The sequence below is a fragment of the Terrapene carolina genome, unplaced genomic scaffold (genome assembly GCF_002925995.2).
Source record: "Terrapene carolina triunguis isolate 2854851 unplaced genomic scaffold, T_m_triunguis-2.0 Scaffold146, whole genome shotgun sequence".
Classification (NCBI taxonomy): Eukaryota; Metazoa; Chordata; order Testudines; family Emydidae; genus Terrapene; species Terrapene triunguis.
In genome coordinates, this window is record NW_020664497.1 from 107,791 (window position 1) to 117,547 (window position 9,757).

The following is a 9,757-nucleotide window of genomic DNA, read 5'->3' on the forward strand; positions in this document are numbered from 1 at the left end:
CCCGACGGGCACCGGGGGCAAGGCAGGCGCCCTGCCCTGCCCTGCCCCCGCGCCGCTCTGGGAAGCCGACGGAACCTGGGGGAGGAGGGGCGCACGGGTGTGTCTTGCTGTTGCTTCAGGCACCGCCCCCAGCAGCTCCCATTGGCCGAGGTTCCCTATTCCGGCCAATAGGAGCTGCTGGGGGCGGTGCCTGAAGCAACAGCCACACACACCCCTGCTCCTCTCCTTCCCCAGGTTCCGTCGGCTTCCCAGAGCGGCGAGGGGGCAGGGCAGGCAGGCAGGGAGCCTGCCCTGCCCCTGGTGCGCGTCGGGCCGGAGACGCTCTAGGTAAACGCTTGGGGCTGTGAGGAGCTCGCGGGCCACAGAAAATAACCCCGCGGGCCGCGTGTTTGAGACCCCTGCACTAAGTGATGGAGCTACACTTTGCTTTGTCTTTCTCTTGCTTTTAATGTGCTTATAGAACCTCTCCTTATTGCCTTTTACGTCCTTGCAAGGTGTAGCTAGTTTTGTGCCTTAGCTTTTCTGATTTTGTCCCTACCTGCTTGTGCTGTTCTTCATACTCACCTTTAGCAATTTGTCCATGTTTCCACTTGTACGGGTTCTTTTGGGTTTTTAGGTTATCAAAGTGCTTCTCGTGCAGCCTTATTGATTTTCATACATCTTTCCTTAGGATTGGTAAGTTTGTTGTTGTGCCTTCGATATTGTCTCTTTGAGAAACTACCAACACTCTTGAACTCCTTTTTCCCTTAGATTTTCTTCCCATGGGACCTTACTTACCAAGTTTGTCTACTTTTTTGAAATCTGTTGTCCTTGCTCTGTTGCTCTCATTCCTTCCTTTCCTTAAAACTCAAGTTGCCTTCCACCTTTTGGTTTGCAACTAATTCCTCCCGGTTAGTCAAATTAAGTCTCTAACGGCTGTCACCTGGGTTATTTGCTGGAGAAAAAAGGAATACTTGAAAACTTTGTGGAATAGTGAACGTCTTGGTTTGTTGAGTTTTAAGATTTTTTTAAAAATCATTACGAGTTGTGGCCAGACCAACATTCATGAATCAATTTGTGTTGTAACAGATTAGAAGATAGAATTTCAGTTGTTGGGTTGTATGTCATTATCAAAATCAGATATTTTATGGAGAAATTCCATCTTTGACTAACCATATACTGATACTAATTTTGACTGAGGCAATGCACTTTATCAGGGACCTGTAAAGTAAAATAAAAGAAAAAACTGGATTATGTTGTTTTTGGCACCATTTTCAGTGATGCCTCCGTCCCTCATTTTCCTTCCAATTTTTACAAGCAATTATGAAATGACTAATTCAGGCTTAAATCTTCTAAGCACACATTTTATACATACATTTAAAAGTGTGTATGTGCGCGTGTGTATCACTCACCACCACTGGGATCCGATGAACACAGAAAATAGTACCATGGCCATGGGAGGATGTTCTTCTCTCTCTCTCTCTCCAGTGGCACGTGCACAGACTGCACTGAAAGTCTAAAAGAAGGCAAGCCACAGCAATTTTGAATGGGTTGTGGCACTACTGGATTCACTGCCCATGCCACAGGCTGTATGCTGTCTCTAACTGCCCCACATAGACCCTGCTGGACTGCGGTAATGTACTCTAGGTACTTAGAATGCATCAAGAGTCTACACAGCTCAGTTAGAGTGTAATATACAGCTTGTGGCTTGGGCAGTGAATCCCTGCTGTGGCTTGCCTCCCATCAACCCCTCACTGCATAGTTTGCAGCGGGAGGAGAAGCTGTGGGGGGAGAAGGGGCAGGAGGAGGAGAGAGTGAATGTGTCAGAGCAAGGAGAAGAGGCAGAGGATCATTCTGGGAAGAAGGTCCAGGCCCGAGGCCACATAGGAGGGCAGCTTTCCTAGGTCTGACTCTCCTCCCTATTTGAGAGTGGGGCACATTGAGGGAGGGAGGGGTCCAGGGATCCCAGGATTCGCTAGTTGGCTATAAACAGGTAGGGGAGAGGACAGCGAGGGAGAGGTTTAGGTTTCTCTGGGGTGACTGGACGGGAGCAGAGAGAGGCCCAGGCAACCTCCCTAATTCCTCCCCTTTTTTTCCCCATTAACATCCCTGAAAGTCTTACCGCAAGGTTGGCATCTTTGCCTTTAGATGTAAAATTTTGTTGTTTTTTTTAAATAGAGAATATTAAATATTCACCTAATTTTTCTGGGGCTTTTTGTAGGGCTCAAACATGGGCAACTCATGTATTTTTAAAGGTATTGAACTGTGTCTACACTAGACACAAGGTCATGTTTAAGATTATGTTAACGCTTTCTCAAGCACACCCTATTTTCCTAATCTGGAAAAGTACTTTGTAGACAAGTGGAGAACAGGTAGTCTTGACACCTATTTTAAATTAAAGACATGATGTATACTTAAGAAGACAAGCTCAAATGAGGGATAAGAAAACTCTCAAGACTCATTTGTGACCTATCTTGACCTCAGGAAGACCAGATTTAACATTAACATTTCAAAAAAATTGGAATTAACTAGTAACAAATTTAAGATCGTATGTATATATCAGAGAGAAACAAAAATAGATCACACACACCCCTTGAATTTTATTAGCATGTAACTTTTGAGATAAATCTTTTAAGTGGCAACATGCATGTCCCAAATCTGAATAGTTTCAGAAGTTATGGAAAATTTAAATATTTTGTTGCATACAGATTTATTTTTAAAAAATTAAGATAGGAATGATCCAGCTACAAAGTATTTTTTTAGTGCTATAATAAAAACAAAAATACATAAATATTTTGGGAAAGGGAAAGGAGGGTAAGAATGGTTTTGAAAATTTCATAAGGATAATATCTCACTTCCATAATGAAAACAGCACCCCAAAATTAGAAATAAACAGAACTAAATTTCCGATGTTATAATTTTCCATGCTGGTCAAGTTCAGATAGAAAATAAGTCAAATGTAACTTACAATGAAGTTTTTACAGGGGTGTGTGATTACTGTATCTCCTGTTTGCATGGTGGATGATATTTTTAAATTATTAGAATATATGAACTGTTTTAAGTGTAGGGATAAAATTAATCATATATTAGATGAAACCACACACTGGAGCTTCTTGTAATTCAACGTTAGAGTTCCATTTTGAAGTAATAATTTGTGCAAATTATGCAGTAAGTGAACTTGCTCAAAGTGTCACCCACCTGTCTCAATGAGTGGGGAAACTTGATGAGGCCAGTGGCAAAGAGGGGCAAGCCCAGAAGCGAGGGAGGGACACTCTCTATGAAGGGGCACCATTGTAGCTGCTCCTCCCCTCCTCTGGGAGGCTCTTACACAAGTTGGAAGGGAGGAGTGCTGACTGGCCAACATCCCCCAGCTCCTGGAGCACGGGCCATGTGGTTGGAACCACTGTTGGGTCCGTTCCAGCAGTGAGAACTACACAGGGTCAGACATATGAAGCCCCATTGACACCAATGGATCACTAAAATGACTCCATTTTCTCAATTGTAGTTTATTTAAGATACTTCTTTAAGGTGGAATACTAGTAGATGTGGTGTGGCATGTTTTTACAAAATACAGTAATTTTTATGACACTTAACTTCAGCAGTCTTCTATGAAATCTTTGCTAAGAAGTGGAGTGAGACCACATTTTTGTGTGTGCAAATTACAGCACAGTTGGGTTAGCAGAGTGCAGGATAGTAAGACCCTACTGTGCGTATTATACCTTGCAAACCTCCATAAAGAAATAACACTTTAAAAAAGAATTAAACAGTACATATCAGGTTATCCTGCTTACTAGAACTTGAGAAGAAATCATGGCTCTTTTTACCCTTCTGCATTAAATAGAAACTCAACTGACTTTCATTTTTAAGTATTTTATTAAGAGTTGAAATTTCTAGACTTCTCCTTCTTTCTCCTGAAAATTTAACACAGAAAGTGACAACATTCATATTTAATACTGCTATATTGATGTTTCATAATTACAAAGTTGCTTCCTTACTGATTCCCAGACACTAATATTTAATTTAAAAATGAATTATTTCAAAGAATGAATATTTTTGTTTTTATGTTGCTTAAAACTTTCACTAAAGATAGTAATTAAAGTGTTTTATAGTTTGTTTTCAGAATATTTGCATCGTGTATTATGTAAAGAGTACACACCAACATTTCTGTCATTACTTTTTAAATATGGAAATGTGTCCTGTGAAGCCTTATTAATAATAGAAAAAATATCATTGCATAGTATGTTGCAGTTAGGGACTTCCCCAGTGTTTTATGGCTTTGTGGTTCATTAGCCACAAATATAGTCTTCCTCTGCAGCAATTCTGTGTTTCTTGTGATGAAGCCTCTTTGTTACTTCATAAGATGTCACAGATGTGTGAAAAGTAGGCCACAGGTCGAAGGCTGCATGCCCCCTACCCGTACAAATTGAAAGTGACAGACACCTCCCTGCTCTGCCACTAATTTGCTTCCATGTTAAATGCCTCTGAATCACTAATTAAAATGAAAACTTCTTGGGTCCTACCAACAGACTGATTGAGTTATTTATGGTGGAAGTGGTCACCAACAGTAATTGCAGTACATCTTTGAACAAATTCAAATTTTTGCATTCAAGAATAGCGCCAGGCTGACAGGGGTCATAGGGTTCAAGCCCACTGAAACAAGAGGCCAAAGAAAGGCAAAATCAGTGTTCTGTTCATCTTAATACAAAATCTCCTTTGTCTCAGCTAACTGCTTAGGTGTCCGAGTTGCTTTTTAGTCCTTCGAGACCTAATTATGCTTCCTTTAATTAATCACTGTAAAAACTTCATTAGGGAAGAATGTGACTACGACTGCTGAATTTTAATTTAACCATAATACTTGTCTACTGTGGTCCTGAAAAGGTGATTTTTAAGTTTGACTGTCTTGCCTATTTCTTTTCAGTGAACGAACAGATTATAATTTTTTTTTTAACTTTATAGCCAAGTACACATCCATGTAGCAGCCATGATTTTTCAGTGGAGGCTTGCTGTCTGCACAAAACTGCTCATGGGAAGCCAGGAAGATACTAATGTTCTAAGATGGGTCTAGAGGGCATATTAATAATTGATTTAACTGGTGTTGCATGCTGGAATGCAGCATCTTTTTCAGAAAGTTGTATAATGCATTGGCTCTCAAAAAGAGGGCACAGATACTATACTTTGTTAGATGTTTCTTAGAGCCTGAATGTAAAATTAAAATCACTAAATATATTTTTAAGGTTAACTTTTTAAGTAGTCTTGTACAGTACACCTTACTTCTTATAGTAGTAAAAATAAATGGTTAATTTGACTTCCTTGCCATGTAATTATATTTTTCATTGACATGCTGGCTGCTCTTCAAGCTTTTTCTAAAGTGTGATAGCAGACTGCAATGTGATTTTGTTGCTGTAGAGACCTGGCAAATTATAGATAAAAGTTCTTGCTCACTGTTTAGTAGTATAATAGGAATAAATTATAATAGGTTTAGATATAACAATTTTTAAACAGACTTTACACGCTAATGTATTCAACAGCATGATACCTATATGTGAGCCTGAATTACACAGTCATCTGTTGTGTGCTAATAATCTTGATACACATTTTAGAATGTAATTTTGAACCACATGTTGTATTCCCAAGTATTTTGTTATATACTTTGAATAGTAAATCTTAGGATAATTAAAACTAGCGTTTATGTTGGGGCTAATCTTAATGTATTTAGTAGGCTAGTTATGTTCTGTCCACTGAAAACATTCCTTTTTTTTTTTAATGTTTCAGAAGGCTTGGAGGAATTTTAAACTTTTGCTAAACACCTTAATTTCACTTTCTTTCAGGAGACAAGTTGGAATTTTTATTAAATCATCACTACTGTCAGCCACCAAATCTCATCAGGCTTCACTGAACAAACCAAGTTTAAAATTTGTCAAGTAGCAGGGCCAGTTGCTAAGGGTGACAGTGCACGGGAAGGATTAAAAGTGAACAATGACTCAACTGAAAGAATACGTCAGATTACTGGGAGCCTATCTGTTCATCAGTCTTCATGTTCAAGGTAAATTCATATTTGTTTAAATCTCATTGTTTTTTTAATAATCTTTCATTTGGAGTGGCTATAAATTCCAGTGGTTTTATGATATGGGTCCTGTTCAAATATCTGAATGTACAGTACTGTTCTTTTACAAGAGTAAAGTTTGTGTGGCTAATCAGTGGCACATTTGTGTTAGAAGATTGTGAGGGAGTAAATTTAGTGACAAGTGTATAAATTGATTTAAATGTTAGATCTTTTCTATCTTTCTCAGTGTGCATGAGTGGGTCTCACTAATGGTGATTGGTATCATGTCTGCATAAAAGGGATGATTTTATTTATATTTCCTTACACAAATGTGGATAACTTGTATTTTCTTTATGGGTCTGATATCATAGGTATGTATAGATGTTACTATGGACAAGTGATCAGTCAGCCTCAAATGGTACAAAGAAGTACCCAGAATTGCAGATGACTATCCATGTTCTGAACATATGCAGTAGCTTTTTGCTAAGTTCATTACGTATGTGCATCACTACTTACCCTAAAAGTTTCAAATTAGTACTTCCAAGTGTTTTGGGAAACTAGGGTGTGGTGGTAAACGGGATCTTTCTGCTGCTTTCCTTGCGGAAAAAGCTTCCTAGCCTAAGGGAACATGTAAATGACTGGGAACCAGGAGGGCTGCTTCTACTCTATTCTCAGCACTTCACAACCCTTATTGTGAGTGGTCTGTTACTACAACCTTGATGGCTGAAGTGTGGAAGTTGCAGTTTAGCATAGAAATATTTATTGAGTGGTAGTTTATGGCCTTGTTGTAGCGGGGAAACTGCTTTTCATTTGCGCAAGCTGTGAGATTTTGGAAATCAAGTACTATGCATGTACATCAGTGTTTCTATTATGTTTAAGAGCACACCTAAGAGAAGATGTGCTATATATGCATCCACTAATGGGCAAGGAGAAATCTTCTGTTGAGAGGACGAGACCTATAGCATCAGTTTCTTCAGTATTTGAGCTTTCATTCAAAAACAAAAACCTGGAAAATTGTAGTTTTATGGTTGCAGAGGCGTTCACAAGCATACACAGGGCATACCAGAGTACAGTTGTCAAGTATCAGAGGGGTAGCCGTGTTAATCTGGATCTGTAAAAAGCAAAAGAGAGTCCTGTGGCACCTTTAAGACTAACAGATGTATTGGAGCATAAGCTTTCGTGGGTGAATACCCACTTCGTCAGATGCATGTCAGACGAAGTAGAGTAGAGTTCTTTCCTAAGTCTGCAGACTGCTCCAGTACCTCTGCATTGATCATAGCTTTGCCAAACAGCTGTGCAGTTAACAGGACTCTAGACAATTTGACTGCTATTATTTAGTGCATATATGTAAACAGGTTTGCAGCTTCTTGCCAGACACACATCAATCACTGCTTGATGTCATATGGATGGCTCAGTTTTATTTTTAGATGTCACTTGAGCTGCTTATTCTTCAAGAGTAAGAGCCGTCCGAAGATGGAATTAGATGTAAAGGGGAAATTATTTATTTTGTAGTTCTTCAAGTGATGGCTCTTCTCTGTAACTTGAAGTCTTCAAGTCATGATTTGAGGACTTCATTAACTCAGCCAGAGGTTAGGGGGTCAATTACAGGAGTGGGTGGGTGAAGTTCTGTGGCCTACAATGTGCAGAAAGTCAGACAAGATGGCCGGTGCGTGTGCCCTGGATGCCCCTGTGCCGTCCCACCTGAAGGCATCAAGGGCAGAGAGGTCTCTGCTGTCCCTCAGTTTCTTCTTAATTCCTTTGGTGGTGAGACAGATCCCCTGTCTGATTCTCTGCACACATTGTGACTTTGCTACTCTTTTATATAGTTAGGTTAATATAGGTTTTTCAGGTTCTTCGCAGTCACATTGTTGTGATGTGATTATGACATAATTATGATGTATTTTATGCAAGATAAGTCATGTAGGGTGTCGTCGGAGAGGTTGTGATTTGCTGAATATGCTTGTCCTATTTGTATGCATGTATCATTTTTGTATCTGAGATTATGAATATTAACTATGTATCTGTATTTCAGGTGTAGTTGCACCTGGGTGGTGCCCGCTGGACAGGATGCTTTCGATGGTGGGTGGGTGGGGAAGGCAGGGCCTGTTCAGGGCAGTGGGCCATTGGGGAAAAAACAGAGGGCCTTGGGGGGAGGCTTGTCTCTCACCTGGGGAACCTTCCTGAGAGCGCTTCAGACAGCCGCCGAGCGATGGCTGCTGTGACTCTGCAGGGACATGTGATGAGACCACATGTCTCTGGACTCCATCTTGGGATGTCAGTGTTTTCCCACGGACCAGTCTGGGAACCAAGTTTTGGGAGCAAAGGGTTCCCGCCATATGCAAAGGCTATATGGGTCAGGGAGTGACATCATCTGATGTTCTTCACTCCCCACCCAGGAAGACTCCTGGAAACACCTGAGCAACAAAGACTGAACTGGGGGAAGTGCTGAACCCAGGCTAAAGGGATTTTTAGCCTGTGAATAAAACACCTGGCTTTACAGCTTGGAACCTCCAAGTGCAGCTTGCCCCTTAAGAATCTGCAACCTGCTTGTATAATCTCTTAGGGTGAGAATCATAGATTCTTCTTCGAGTGCTTGCTCATATCCATTCCAGTTAGGTGTGTGCGCACCGCGTGCACGATCGTTGGAAGATTTTTACCCTAGCAACACCCGGTGGGTCGGCTGTGGAGCCCCCTAGAGTGGCGCCGTTATGGCGCTGGATATATACCCCAGCCGACCCAGCGCCCCCTCAGTTCCTTCTTACCGCCCCTGACGGTCGTTGGAACTGTGGAGCGCGGCTTAGCTGATCTCCACACTCCCTAGCTTCTCATTGCTCTTGTTATAGTTAGTTATATAGATAGTTGTTCAAGTTAGTTAGTTAGTTAGTGTATAGTGTATATATATATAGTTGTATATTGTTATCGGGGGTTTAGGGGGTGTTTTTCCCCTTTTCCCCCCCGGCGCACAGCCGGGCCCATGCCCAAGGCTCCTGGCTTTAAGCCGTGCGCGTCCTGCGGGAAGCATATGCCAACCAGCGACCCGCATAGTTCTTGCTTGAAGTGCCTTGGAGAGGCTCATCCAGCAGATAAGTACCCTATTTGCAAGGCCTTCAAGCCAAGGACAAGAAAGGAGCGGGACTTTAGACTCCGTCAGCTCCTGATGGAGGCGGCTCTGAGTCCGGATCCTCCCTCGGCGCGCCCTGTCCCGGCACCGAGCGCTTCGGTGCGCAGCGCCCCGGCGGGCCCAACCGGTGCGGCGGAAAAGACTGCTCGGCACCGACCGACGTCGGCACCGCGCCCGCCTAAAGAACCTCGGCGCCGATCTCTTTCTCCGGGCCATAAGAAGGCCGGCAAGGCGCGGGACGTTGCTGCCGCGAAGATACCGGCTCCCCCGGTGCCGGGGGTAGAGCCGCGTCCGCAGTTGGACCGCCAAAGACAGGCGGCCACACCGTCGACTCCGGCACCGAGGCCGTTGAGTCCGGTGCGGACTGTTTCACCACCAAGGCTGGTGGTGGAACCTTGTCTCCCTTCCACCCCGGAGACCTTCGCTACGGCGAGAGACTTGATCGCCCTCACGGAGCCGGCGCCGTCACAACTCCCGGCACCGGTGGCTCCACGCGTCCTGCAGTCCAGGGGAAAACCTGCCCTGGTGCGCCCACCGTCGCCAGCACGAGTCTCTCGGCACCGCTCCAGATCCCGGAGCAGGTCCCGACGCCGCTCGGAGTCCCGGCGCCGAAT

The 9,757-nt window shown here is 42.9% G+C and overlaps 1 protein-coding gene across 1 annotated transcript in view; it reads left to right on the forward strand.

Annotated features, from left to right (window-relative positions):
* The first annotated feature begins 5,811 nt into the window (after positions 1 to 5,811).
* Positions 5,812 to 9,757, forward strand: part of BMPR1A (bone morphogenetic protein receptor type 1A) — a 69,863-nt gene continuing 65,917 nt past the window's right edge. Inside the window, exon 1 of the mRNA XM_026653678.1 lies at positions 5,812 to 6,022. Coding sequence (XP_026509463.1) covers positions 5,956 to 6,022 — 67 coding nt within the window. The 5' untranslated portion in view covers positions 5,812 to 5,955. The remainder of the gene's footprint in view (positions 6,023 to 9,757) is intronic.